General features: G+C 36.0%; 1 protein-coding gene across 1 annotated transcript in view; it reads right to left on the reverse strand.

Annotated features, from left to right (window-relative positions):
- Nucleotides 1–15,000, reverse strand: part of CDH13 (cadherin 13) — a 1,264,852-nt gene that overhangs the window by 48,606 nt on the left and 1,201,246 nt on the right. The window contains exon 11 of the mRNA XM_020992657.2: nucleotides 4,389–4,531. Coding sequence (XP_020848316.1) covers nucleotides 4,389–4,531 — 143 coding nt within the window. The remainder of the gene's footprint in view (nucleotides 1–4,388; nucleotides 4,532–15,000) is intronic.

The raw sequence follows: 15,000 nt of genomic DNA on the forward strand, positions 1-15,000 counted from the left end.
TGATATTTTAGCAAAACATATGGGCTTTACTTACATGGAAACCAGACAGTTTATGTTAAACTCAATTTTTAATTCAAGGAAATTGAAGGAATTAAAGAATATTGTTAAAATATACATACATACATACATACATACATATATATATATATATATATATATATATATGTATATATATATATATATATCCCACCCCCAAATTTCAGAGTTCTAACCCTAACAGAATTAACATATCCTCGGTGTTATTTTTAGTCTTCCATTAGTGATGTTAAAATGAGATTCCACCATCATTCAGTAATATTTTCTAATCTGGCCTTGCTTTAATTTTTGAGTCTCAAAGCAAAAGTCACAAAAGGATCCTTTATACCCTTTTAACTGCATATCTCCTCCCCCCATTTCTCCCTTGTTCTTTAAATCAGGGTGGTATCTCACACTAACAACAAGACCTTAAGCACCTAGCAATTGTTATCTCCTGTGCTCAGATGCTCACTTGGTTACCATAAACTTTTAAGATTTTCTTCATGTAGATAATAGCCATATGAGTTTATTAACTACTTATAAACAAACAATGTTTTTAGCAAGTAGTTAAGCATGCAGAGTAAAGGTTGGGGAAGAACAGAGCTTTTTTTTTTTTTAACTTCTCTCAGTCCATAAAGAGGTGACTACATCCTTTGTTTTTCAATTTCTTCCCAGTTCTGATGACCCTGCCTAGATCTCTCATTTCTGTGCTCTTGCTTTACCTTCCTTTCAGCTTCTCCTTTTAGTGTATTCTGGCATTTGCTGCTCATATGCCACTTTTTTTTTTTCCATTTTAGCTCATTAAGTCCTGGGAAGGACTGGGGAAACTGTCTCCATGCTTCTCAGTTTTCTTTCTTTCAGGATGCTTGTTTCTTACAGCTCTCAGGTATGACTCAAGGCCCCCTTGGAATCAATGATTGCAATCATCCAAAACACTGTAAGGAATATTTGACCCTCTGAACTACAAATCCTAGTGTTAGTTCTGAGGGAATTGAGGCGATTATAATAGCAAGTCATCATAGAAATTGAGTGAATCACATTGACTCCATCTTGTGACTCAATTCTGGAGCTAGCTCAGTTCCCTTTTTATTATGGTTCTATTCCAATTTCTGTCTTGTGAAAACAAACAAACAAACAAAGAAACTTTATTCAATTGTAGGAATCATGAGAAAACTTTATTGCACTGTTTGAACTTGGCTTTGTATGGCTGGGAAGATGGACTACCTCTACCTGTTGCTTAGAGAGCTTTAACTAAAGACCTTGTTTATGTTGACCAGAAATCCAGTCAGTTTTGAAGAATGATTCAAGTTTTCTCACAATTATAAATCTCAAGCAACCCATATGTTTTATTTGAAAACTGACCCCTTATGGGTCATGTTCTTTTGATTGTTTACAAACACTAGGGAGGGGGGAATGGGACACTTCTTTTTCTGAATTTAGAGAATTACAGCTGTTCACTAGCCCCCACCCAAATTGGAAAGTCCCTAATATTTCCTCCAATTAGAAATCAGATTACCTAATTTTGTATCCTGGTTAATTGGTTTCTTTTAATTAATTGGTCTTATTAGATTAATTATTTGTAATGTATAAGATTCTGTCTTCCCCTATATTTGGGGTCCAGTGCCAAAGCTGGACCTGTACTAGGTCTGGTCCTGATTTGTTAGACAATTGGCATGCATTGCTTAATAAATAAACATGCCCAGAATTTCAAACCTTTGTTCCCTCTGTCATTTCATCTTTCTTCCACCAGAGTTCTCACAACCATATTATAGTAGAACGTATTGAGGAGGAGAAAGGATGGAAGAAGGAGACTAACATAGTATCTTTTATAGTAGTCAAGGTGAGAAGTTATAATAGCCCAAATTGTATTAGCTCAGAGTATTATAACTTCTGTATATACTGTAAAGAATATCACATACCACCATAAAAGATACCTAATTGGTCTTCTGTCTTCTGTTCTCTTTCCTCTGGTTATGTTGGTGGGATAAAGCAGGAAATATCGTAGAGAAAAGCCTAAAGATAATTTACAACTGATTCATTGATGGAGTGGCGAGGAAGAGGGAAGTGTCAACGATGACTATAGGTTTATAAAATTTGATATCTTGGAGAATGTAATCCTTTCAACGGAAATGGTAAAGTTTGGAGGAGCATGACTTAACTTAAATACACTTCTCTTTTTGTGGGAACACAAGAGGTAGGAAGAAATAAATAGGCCTCAAGGTGCAAGCTAGGTTATAGTAGCTGATTCTAGAGAGATTTAAATCACCAGAGTGAGGCAGCATGGTATGATGAATAAATAAGACTAGACAAAACAAAACAAAACACTGGATTTAGAAATAGAGTATGAAGGTTGAATTTCCAGGTGTTTGTGATTTGAATAGCTATGTGTTCTTGTGCAAATCATTTTACCTTTCTTTGCCTTAGCCTTCACATTTGTAAAAAAAAAAAAAGAAAAGAAAAAGAGGGGTGTGTGTGTGTGTGTGTGTGTGTGTGTGTGTGTGTGTGTGTGTGACAATGAGGTGAACTCCATGGTCTTTTTCCATATCTAAGTCTATGATTCTACTCATTTTCTATTTTGTTGCCATGTTTTCCCCCAACAAGGTAAACGGACTTCAATTTGGGAAACACAGAATTTAATTCAACATTCATTTATTAAGTGCCTAAAATGTATGAGACACTATACTAGGCACTCGGAACATAAAGACACAAATAAAGTATGTCCTGCCATCAAAGAACTTATACTCTATTGGTGGAAATGCTGATGAAGGAACTGTAGGCGAGGATAGGTGAGGGGGTTGTAAAGGGTATTTGACTACTCTAAATCAGCTCAGTTCTCTTGGCCCTGATGATTTCTATCTCAAGGTATTGACAGAACTTGCATATATATTATTATAGTTATTGTCAGCAACTTTTTGGAAATTACAAAGAATGTAGAGGCAGACTCCAAAAGAGGAAAGACAAGTAAATGTGCTGTATTTCAAAGAAGGAAAATGGTGGATTACAGAAATAGCAACCCAGGAAAAATGATGCTATCCCAGTAATATTTTTGTTAAACATTACTTTTGTATACTTTTTATATCTCTGTTTCTCCCTAAATACAGTGCCTGACAACAATCACTTATCCATGAAAACATATCAGGAAACTACATCCAGGATATAGAGAAACTTGATTTTGTCCTAGCATCAGATGTCACAATTACTTTGGCTATTACATCTAAACTCTAGAGATCTATCTTTGGGGGACACTCCTGGCTTCTACCTCCTTTACTATACCAATTTATGTGCTGAGTATGAGGGGGAAACCACATTGTTTTTTGATTTGTGCTTCTCTTACTTTTGGTGATGTGGAGAAATATTTCAGATACTGTTATATTTCTTTTGAGAGCTATTTGTTCATACTCCTTAGCCATTAATTCATTATGGGGAAGGTTTTAGGTGCCATGTATTTGCATTGCTATCTTTCATGATATATCTTATATAAAGTCCTTATCAGAGACATTTTATGTGAATTTTTCCCCTACTTGGCTGCTTCCCTTCTTATTCAATTGCATTATTTTTGTTGGTGCAATCGCCTTTTAATTTAATGTGATTAGAGTTATCTTGTTTCAACTTTTGCCATCTGCTCTCTTACTTGCTTAAGAATTCTAGCCCCAGGGACAGCTAGGTGGCACAGTAGATAGAGCACTGGCCTTGGAATCAGGAGGACCTGAGTTCAAATCTGACCTCAGACACATAACACTAGCTGTATGACTCTGGGCAAGTCAATGAACCCCAATTGCCTCACCAAAAAGAAAATTCTCCCCCTAGACAAGTTCCATATTTGATTCTCCTCTCCCCTCCCCTCCCTTCCTTTCTCCTCTGTCTTTGTCTTTTTTTTTCTCTTTCTGTCTCTCTGTCTCTCTCTCTTTCTTTGTTTTTCTCTCTCTCTGTCTCTGTCTCTGTCTCTGTGTGTGTGTGCCTGTTTTTCTTTCTCAATCTCTTTCAGTTTTCATGTTCTGTATGCAATTTTACTATATTGTGGTATATACTATAAGATGCTGATTGAAACTTAATTCTAAAAAAATCTAGAAAGGACTTGCACCAGACATTGCATTTCTGTCAGAAAATGACATCACTCTTCAATGATGGTCTTTGAGGGCAAGGATTTTTTTTTTAAATTTCAACATTTGTATACCCAATATCTAGCATAGTGTCTTCCTTATAGTGGACAAGTGAGAAATGCTTATGAATTGATCATTGACTTCAAAAACACATTTCACTTATCATCTAATTTCTACCTATCTAGGACATACCTCCTTCAAAAGTTAGAAAGAACAAGAAAACCTAAATGTTAAACATTAGTCAAAAACATTTTTTAAGTTTTCAGTACTTACCGCTATCTATTGCAAGGAAAAGTGCAGTGTATATATTATTGTGGACAAATGGAGATTCGCGGTCCAAGACAGCTGCTGTGTCAATTGTCCCATTTATTGGGTTGATATTTAGCCATCCTGCTGGGTCTTTATAGACAGAGTACCTGGAACAAATAGACATATATCACACTAAATTAATAGAGATTGAGGAATCTTTGAATACAGAAAGGACTATTTGGTCATATCATTGAATGACATAACATGGCATTATAATATGGAATTATTTGTAACATGGAATTCATTGAAAGGGTATTATTCATTTGAATTCTTTTATAATTAAAAAAACAAAGTTGATCAAGCTTCTATTTACTAGCAGATCAGATCAAATACACCCATTTTGATGGCAGGGTTGACACATATGCCTAACATCTTGGTGTGCTAATTTTTTTTTTCAGAACAAGAGAAGACGTAACTGTAAAGTAAATATTACACTGATATGGAACCAAGCTTCTCATTCATCTCTAGAAGATTAAGGCATTAAGACTGATCATCCTTTATGATACCTTGTGTTTCTCACTGCATCTAGCATTTGTCTTATATTGTCCTATCACACATGGGACAAATTTGAAAGTCTTTGCTAGATCACTGTCTGTGGCTCTGTAATATCTCTTGTATCCACAACATCCTTTATCTTATTTTGTGGGGCTGGCGAGGATGGGGGTCGGGGGAAGAGAAAAGGAAATAAAATATCATTTGAAATTGTAATTACAAATTCTTTTAATTTCATTATATTATTATGCATCTGTTTTTTAGGAAAATTAAATGGCTTAGATATTAGAAAAAAATAAAAACAGACACGAGTTGTAAAGAAACTTCAGTGCAGCCCCATGATTTCTATCTTCTCCACTGAAGGGGGATCTTTCTCTGACATTGTGCAGACAGAAAAGGTATCAGTATGACCTTATTACCATTTTCTTCCTTCATACTGTTCCAAGTAGACCATAAGCTTGCAGATGAATTTCTGCCCCACATTTCCATTCTAAAAATATTTATCCCAAGACAGATGGGGAATGTGTCTTCTCATTGGTCCAATAAAGGTGACAGAATCTGACACTTGTCACTGGTAGCATTTCTACCTTTACCTCAAGCTTTATTAATAAAGTTACAGTCTGGTTTAACAAACAGGGGTCAGGAACTTGAAATAAAACCCTTGGTTTTACCTTACATTTGGATTTTGCCCAATAGAAGAGGGATATTTCTGACTATCAAGTCAATGAAAATAATATGAGTATGGAGTGCTTCCCTCATGACAAATTTTTAGAGGCTCAGAAAGCAGAAGAGCAGCCCCACGTTCAAATCTAGATATTAATCAACATTGTTTATATTTATATTTATAATATCAACATTGTAACATAATGATGGGAGGCATGTAGCTTAAGGCACTACTGGATTATTTTTTTCCCTTTTTGAATGAATTTTGATTTATATTTGTTTATACAGAATAACTTTGGATTATGTGGACAGGCAAGCAGACAAGGACCCAGATTCCTCATGGATTCGCCTTGACTTCTGAATGTTCTTCTTATAGTCATTTAATCCAAAAGCAACTATTAAGTGACTACTAAAGCACAATGCCACACACTTCATTGTCTATGGGGGCAAAAAAGGAGAAAACAAAATGTAACAATCTTTCCTCCAAAGAAGGTTACATTTTTTTCAGGGGAGAAAATATGGTCAAAGATAAATATTTACAAAATAAATACCAAGCAATTTTTGAGGGGTAACTAACAGTTGAGTGCACAGTGGAAGCAACTATTTTGGAGGTGACACTTGATATGATCTCTGAAATAAACTAGAGATTCTAAGAGGCTGAGTTAAGGAGACAGAAAATTCTAGGCTCAGGTGAAGGCAATTTAAAACAAAGCATAGAGAGAGGAGTTTAACTATCACATTGGGGATGGGGGTCGGGGGGCAAATAAGCCAGTTTGGCCGAAGTGAAGAGTATTTGAAGAGATATACTAGGGCTGGAAAAGTAGGTTGGAGTGAAGCTATGAAGGACTTTAAACACTCAAAAGAGGAGTTTCTTGATCATAGAAGTAACAAGAATCCCCTAGAGCTGAATGAACACAGAAATGACAGAGTCAGATCTGTTTCATAGGAATATAATTTTATCAGCTCTGTGGAGGTTGGATTGATGAAGGGGAGAGACTTAAAGTTTAGAGACCAATTAGGTGGCTATTGAAATAATACAGGTTTGAGATTAGGAAGACCTAGAATAGAACTGATTGTGTTTGTGCAATGAAGGAAAGAGAGAAATAGAAGACGACTGAGAACACAAACGCAGGCGACTGGAAAGATGATGGTGGAGGGAGTTCCCATACCAACAAATTAATTCATTTATAAACTCACAGTTATTCGCTAAACCATGTGCTCAAGAAAAGCCTCTTTTTTAGTGCTGTGGAGGCAAATGAATAAGGACCTGCTGAAATATTATGTTAACCATAGCCACATAGATTTTGCTGTAGTTAAGATAATTTTGATGTGCTCTATAACCACAGGTCATCATGAAATGAACTGGTATGGCTAGATTACCACAAAACTGTAGATACACAGAATCTGAGCAGTGGAAGGTATCTCAGTGGCTATCTGATTGATCTGATGTACACAAGGAATACCCATCATAATATACTCAAGTGGTTGTGAACCCTATGCTTGAATATCTGCAAGTAAAGGGAACTCCCCACCTCTCCAGGTCATTCAGTCCACTTCAGACACCTCTAATTGTTGGAAAGTTTATTTTTCCCCCTAATATCAAATATTAATTGGCCTTTTTGTAGATTCCACCCATTGCTCTTGGTTTTGCTCTCTGGGGGCCAAAAAGAATAAGTTTAATCCTTCCTCCAAATAGCAGTCTTTCTAATATTTGAACATAGCCATCTAAGTCTTCTTTGGGCTAAATATCTCCAGTTGTTTCAAATGATTCACATGAGACATGGAGGCTTTTCACCATCCTATTTTCTCTTCTTTGGACATAATCCTGTTTATCAAGGTCCTTCTTAAACCACAATGCCAAGAACGATCACTTCCTTGTTATCAGAAGGTATTCCTTTCCTAACTTACAAGACTGCATTCTCTTTTGAGGCAGTCATATAACTTTGCAGACATATTTAAAGCCTACTCTTTTAAAACCCCTATATCTTTTTTTTTTTCAGAACAGCAGATACGTAGTCATCTTAGACTGATGAAATTGATCTTTGTTTTAGGGCAAAATGTAAGATTTATCTCTACTAAATTTCACCTTATTTAGTTAAACTTAATGCTCAAGCCACTTATAATCCTTTCAGATTGTCAGCTGTTCTTCACAGTTTTATGGCATCTGCAAATTTGATAAACACATCACACATAATGTTGCCCAAGTCATAAGCAAAAGTGCTTAACAGCATGAATTTAGGCTTACCTCCCTGGGGTAATACAATGGAGAACTCCTGTCATGTTGACATCAAACCACTACAACTACTCTTTTTGGTCAGCCACTCAGTCACCTGATTGTATTATAATTCACCATATTTCTCTGTTTTCTCCACAAGAACAGAATAGTAATATACATATAAACACATACATACACACACACACACACACACATATGTATATGTGTATGTCTGTATACACACACATATATGTATATATAAAACTTTGCTAAAAATCTAGGTAAACTATATTCCCAGCATTTCATTCATTAACTACTTTAGTAATCTTATTCAAAAAAGGAATTAGTAGAGGTTAATCTTGGATGACTTGTTTTTGATAAAGTAATGTTATTGTAATAACCACTTTTTTCCTTTGGTATTCAACTATCTTTTTAGTATATTCTAGAATTTTTCTGAAAATGAAAATTGAGTTCAATAGCCTATAGTTTGCAAAGTATTATCTTCCTTTTTCTTAAATATTGATAAATCTTTTGTACTTTTCCAATCTTGTGATTCCTTACTCATTTCTATGACCTTTCAAATATCACTGAAAGTGGTGCACCAATCACATCTGCCCACTCCTTTCTAACTCAAAAATTTTAGTAGTCTGTAGCAAGTAATTTGGATTTATCGATTTTTCAATTATATTCAATTAATTTATCAATTATAATTTATCAATTATAGTCAAGAGCTCTCTTACTTATATTGAGTATCAATTGATTATCATTTCTATTCTTTCATTTCCAATACAAGGTTGTTGTGGTCTGTGACTAACATTGAACAGTCTCCTGGTACTCCAGTATTGGAATGATGTGAGACTTTTGTAGATCATGCAACAGTTTAACAGAAGGTAGTTTAATTTTCCATATCTGTTTTATACTAAGATACCTCTGAAAAGAAGTAGGATCTATTCATAGCCTTTTGTATTAAGGCAAAAAGAAAGCCATATCAATGATTTGAGCCAGTCCCCTGAACCAACGAAAGCTTTAATACCTCTAAAGGAGAAGAATTAGCCTAACCTGTGTGAGGTAAGATTTCAGGAAAAGCTAGGCCAGTCTCCAAGGAAAGACCTAAGAAATATTGTTGCTATCCAGTAACATTGTTTGAACACCAACATTAATAGACATGTCTCTTCTCAGCAATGCAAGGATCTAAGACAATTCCAAGACTCATGATTGAAAATTCTATCCGTATCTGGAGAAAGAACTATGGAGTCTGAATGCAGAACTAAGCATGCTATTTTCTCTGTCTCTGTGTCTGTGTGTCTGTCTGTGTGTCTCTCTCTTTTTGTTTATTCTTTCTTGAATATTTTCCCATTTGTTATAATTCTTCTTTACCACATGACTAATGTGGAAATGTGTTTAATATGATTGTACATATATAGCCTACATCAGATTGCATACCATCTTGGGGAGGATGAAGAGGAGAAAATTTAGAACTCAAAATCTTATAGCAGTGAATATTGAAAACTAAAAATAAATAATTAAAACAATTTAAAAAAGAAATATTGTTGATATCACAAAAATCATCCTCATGAGGCACAGGCCCTACTGCCCAGCAGATTTCTTTTTAATCTTTTTCTTCTCAACTTCCTTCACCAGACTCAGCTTACCCTTAGCTTTGGCATTGTTGTTGCTGCTGTTTACTCAATTTTAGTCATGTCCAACTCTTTGTGAGCCCTTTTGTGGTTTTCTTGGTAAAGACGTTGGAGTGGTTTGCCATTTCCTTCTTCAACTAATTTTACAGATGAGGAAGCAAGGCAAACAGAGTTAAATGACTTGCCCAGGGTCATACAGCCAGTAAGTGTTTGAGCTATAGCCTTACAGACTATTTTAATGGGACTGCAAAGTCATCATTGGTACTGGAAAAATAATACTAAACAGTTGATGGATGTGGAACATAGCTTTTCAGGGAAAATAGAACCTTTCTTTGAAGCTGGTATTCAGTTTCCTCCTTTGCTATAAAGAAGCAGGCTCTGTAACTACTGATGTGAACTGAAAGGAAAGAGGTAGTATTGTATAGTGGGAAAAACCCTGGAACCAGAGTATCTGGATTTTCTTTTTGACTTTATTTCTTACTACCTGTGTGACCTAGGACGAGCTATTTCCTTAGTCGGGACCCTAATTTCCTCCTCTATAAAATGAATAGCTTGGCCCATGATATTCTATGATTCTACATGTAATCTGCACATACTAACAAGTCTTGCCCCAACTCTGAGGGAAACACAAACTTATCCCTTTCCTTCTCTCTTCTTCCTTCTTCCTTCTTCCCTCCCCTCCTTCTCCTCTCCTCTCTTCTCTTTTTCTCTCTCTATCATACATGCGCGCACACACACACACACACACACACACATATCTATATGTATATATATATATATATATATACATATATATATATGTATATATATATATGTATGTATATACCTGCATACATACCCAAACTGCATTAAGTAGCTAAAGGATGTGACCAGAGCACAATACCCATTACCTTCCCAAGACACATAGATAAGATAATGCCATAAGAAATACCAATTAAAATTCAAATCGTCTTCTCAAAAGAACATCTTTCCCTTATGTGTACATTCTTTCCTGATTTTTTAAAACTCCTGTTATCTCACTAACTATTATTGTTGGTATTCCCACACTGTTTTGAATATTCCCTTATGGAGATGTGAGCCTACTAAGTGCCCCCTCAGTAACCAACCTCTCTCTATTCTTACTCTGTTCCTGGCCCCAAACGCTTCACAGGCTTTAATATGACAATTTCCAGGTACTCTTAGGTTGCACATTATGAAACATGCCCTTAAATATTTAAAAACACATCATTATTCCATGAAAAAGCATTGGGGAGAGAGGTAGAACATATGAATTCACTTATTGGTTCTGTGACCTTGTTGAATGTCCATGTACTTTCTGGGTCTCTTTTTCTTCATATATAAAATGTGAGGGGATTAAATTTGGTCCTTTCTGAGGCATATTCTGGACTAGAGATTTTATGATCTATGTCCAGTAGAAGTTGTGACATCTCTGTGACTTTACAGACCAAAACAACCTTCTCTGGCCCTCACTCTCCAATATGTATTGCCTTCCACTTAGAATGTAGGCTTATTGAGGGCAGAGACTATCTTGACTGTTTTGTATTTGTACCCACAGAACTTAGCACAACGTTTGACACATATTATACGTTTAATGAATGTTTTTTTTTATTCATTCATTCATTTGTTCCACTACTGATTGGTAACACAGATCCTTATAAGAACATTGTTTTACTTATAATTTGACTAGTTTTAAAAAAAAAGAAGAGAAATTTTATTGCCCATGAAAATGAGCTGCTAAAACAATAACACTGTTAATTGGTTCATTTCTGTGGGAATTCACTGTTTCCTTTACTTTAAATTTCTGGAACAAATGCAGAGGCAGGAAAAAATCAGCCAAAGATGGTATTTCATTCCTGGCTTAATATAAAACAAGTTTGCAATTAACCCTAGGCTAATTTTAAAACTTGAAACATATTTAAGTCAGTGATAATTTTTTAGTGGACTATCTCACTAGTCCCTTATTACCTCCTAAGGAGTAACTTGAAACAGAGAGAAACAATAAATTATGTAGTCCATGTTTTGAAACATGGCACAAGCAACACTCTTTGTTTTGATCACTATCATTTTGTGTCTATGGACTTCTACACTGGAGGGAGATTCTGTGAAAGCACTTCTATTCTTTACACTCCAGCATAGACGATCATAGAATTATAGATTTAAAGTTGGAAGAGGCCTTAGAGGCCATATTATCCAACACCCTCATTTTACATGTTAAGAAACAGGTCAAAGCAGTCTAAGTGACTTGACAAAGATCATATAGGAAGAAAGCATCAGATGCAGGATTTGAACCTAGGTTTTCTAACTCTAGAGATTATGTGTGTGTGTGTGTGTGTGTGTGTGTGTGTGTGTGTGTGTGTGTGTGTGTGTGTGTTTCTCTCAATATACCAATAGTTCTAATCATTAGAGCCATAGCTAGGGCTGTGGAATCAGGTCTTTTTGTCCTAAGGCACCACATTAGATAGCACTGGTATATCTCCTACACTAGTATGGAAACAAATTAACTTAGCAAGTAGTTCTCAATAATAATATTTGTCCTTACTCTGTGATGCCAGAGCATGTGCTCATGCCCTATGTAAACACCTCTGCATCTAAACCCACCCTCACACATTCCCTCAACAGATGCTTCAGAAATAGGCCTATATTGTTCTAGGGACTTTGGCAGGTAGGAGTCCCGGAATTTTTACATGCTCTTACAAAGAGCCTTCCTTTCTGACACTCAAATTTTCTGCTCCTCTTGCTAGGTGATTTTTTTTCTTAAAATACTGATGTGAGGACACATCATGCTGTTTTCCCTATGTGGCAAAATCACTAGTTTTGGTTCTGCTAAGCGTTAACCCCTGGAAGCAGCAAATAGGCTGAAAGTCTTTAAAAAATAAGGGAGAAAGAATTAGGTTGAAGGACCTAGTCACAAGAGGACTGACTGAAGAAGAGAAGATTTGGGCTGGACATGAGTTATCACATTTGCATTGCACTAAATTTCTGCTGTGGTTTCTTCCAGCTCTGAGATGTGATTCTCTGGTTGTGTGAAGAAGATTAAATAGCTTCAGGAGGTACACAATCTTCCCTTTGTGGAAGCCCAGGCACAAGCTGACTAGGGATGAGTGTTCCTTTTTCTTCTTCTTTTTATAAAAAAAAAAACACATGGAATATGTATAATTATTTAATTAGAGATGAGAGTGGACTGTTCCAGTCTCTCACAATGCCAAAATTAACAGGTGACACTTTCTCTCTGTTGGAATGAGGACAAGAAAAGTAGAAGAATCTGTCTAGCCCTTACCAAGTTTCTGTCAGTGCAGGAATGTTCTAGAATGAGTCATCAATTAAGGGGATGGCTTCCTTTCATTGACACAGCAGGACTCTCTCAGATCAATACTGATGGCCCAGAGGAGAGGAGTGGATCTGTATTTACTTACCAAGGGAATCTATTGTTTTTCCCTTCAAAACTGATTTACTACCCATAGCAAGAGCTTCCAGTGTGGAAACTTAAAATGATTCCATTGTTTCCAAGTTTCCAATATGGTAGGGAGAAGAGAAGAGACTTATGACTGAAGCATGGAACTTTATTTGACCAAAAATAAAGAGCTTCTGGGTTGTGTCTAGTGACATTTTGTCCTGTTGTTCTCTTGTCTATGGGTTGCAGAAGGAATAAGAGCCAGTTGTTTCTTCTATTTCGCTCTGTCTCTTGTCTGCTACCTTGGGAGCTGGAATGGGGAGGCTCTGTTCTTCAATTTCTCAATTGCCTTATAGCTGCAAATGAAGTAATGTTTCTGATCCTATTTTTCTTCCCTTTCTTTCTGGTGGTCTAGAAGATTCTAGGCCAACCTCTTAACCTCGTTTACTGTCCTAAGTCTGATATTATCTAGATCTGCATTGAGTAATAGCAGCTTTATTTTGTAACTCTCTTTCCCCTTTCCTGTCTTAGGAAGGTTTACAAAAATGCATGCCCAGAAATGCTTATCTGAACCTACTATTCTCTTTCCAGGAATAATTATATGCTTTTTATTTCTAGGATTATTATTGAGGGTTACATTCTTATTATATAAAAGTTAGTGTTGATAAATAGGTATGTTGTTTAAATAAGGATTCCCCTAATGATCGATGTGTGTTGTCTTTAAATTCCTACTCAAAAAGTATACTTATTCCTGAACTAAGAATCCTCTTCAAATTTATATTCTTATATCCCTCATTAAATCTCTCTCTGTCTGCCTTTCTCTTTGTCTCTCTCTGTCTTTCTGTCTCTGCCTCTCTCTCTGTCTCTGTCTCTGTTTCTCTCATTATTTTGTGGTCTCAATGTCACAGCAATACTGGTGCAATAATATTAGAGGCAAAAGAGCTCTGAATTCTTGATATCTGGAGGTATTTGGAGATACAATACATTCCAAATCTGGTAAAAATTAGGGGCCACCTTAGTCCCTAAGCTCATTAATACTTTATTTTATCATCTCTACTCTTTATGACATCCTATAACCTGACATACATATACACATATACACCCATGCATATGCATATCCATACATAGAGACATACATGTATATCTAGATACATATATACATACATAAGCATGTACACATATACATATTTTCCCCTTTAGAGACTTATCTGTTGCTTATTCTCTAAGCTGTGGGTATTCCTGCTAGGAATCCAAGTGTGGAAAAGAAATATGGTCAATGTAGGTTTGTAATATCTTTTTCTTCCTACCTACCTAGACGTTACAATGTGGATTGATGAAATGAGAGAAGCTTCCACTCACCCAGGGGGAGAATGTGGATGGAAGATTTGAAGTCTCCTTCTTTCTTGACCCTTAGCTCCCATCCACATAGAAGGGAAAATTCAGACAGCAGATATAATCTCTTTATTCTCCCCATTCCACTGAAAAGAGAACAGCCTACAAGACTGCCCTTTTGCTTCTGTGCTGATAAACATTATTGTAAGATCAGTCTTTTCACCACTTGGTCCCCATAGCTTATTTAAATTGTTGACATTTTCCAAATTGTTTCCTTTATAAACCTTTTGGTACAAAAAAAAAATCAGAGTTGAGGAGGTCTTTGGTGCTCTCTGAACTAAAAATGCCTCTGCCTTATTATGTTGGGATTTCAAGGCCATTTATCTATGGAGCAAACTTTACTTATTGTAAGAAAAAAAATCAAATTTAGAGTTACACTGATTTTAGTTCATTCACTGGACATCAGGATCCTCAGTAAGCAGAGGCCCACATCTGAGTAGAATACCATTAGCATGAAGCACCATATAGACAAGATTAGGTGCCTTAATCAGAGCTATAATCTTGCACTCGCTAAAGCAAACAGGTCTGCTTCTATTGAGGTCCTGAATAGTAACGACCAAGCAGCTAAGTGCTATAGTGAACAGAGTGCTGGACCTGGAAACCGGAAACCTGAGTTCAAATTTTTCCTCAGATACTTAGTTTCAGTGTGGCCCTGAGCAAGAAATAACCTATATCAGCCTCAGTTTTCTCATCCGTAAAATAAGGATAGTAATAGCACCAAACTCACAGGGTTGTTGTGAAAATCTAATGAGATCACAAAAGTTAAGTGCTCTGTAAACCTCAGAG

Source organism: Phascolarctos cinereus, unplaced genomic scaffold (assembly GCF_003287225.1).
Source record: "Phascolarctos cinereus isolate Bilbo 61053 unplaced genomic scaffold, phaCin_HiC Scaffold_2;HRSCAF=192, whole genome shotgun sequence".
NCBI lineage: Eukaryota > Metazoa > Chordata > Mammalia > Diprotodontia > Phascolarctidae > Phascolarctos > Phascolarctos cinereus.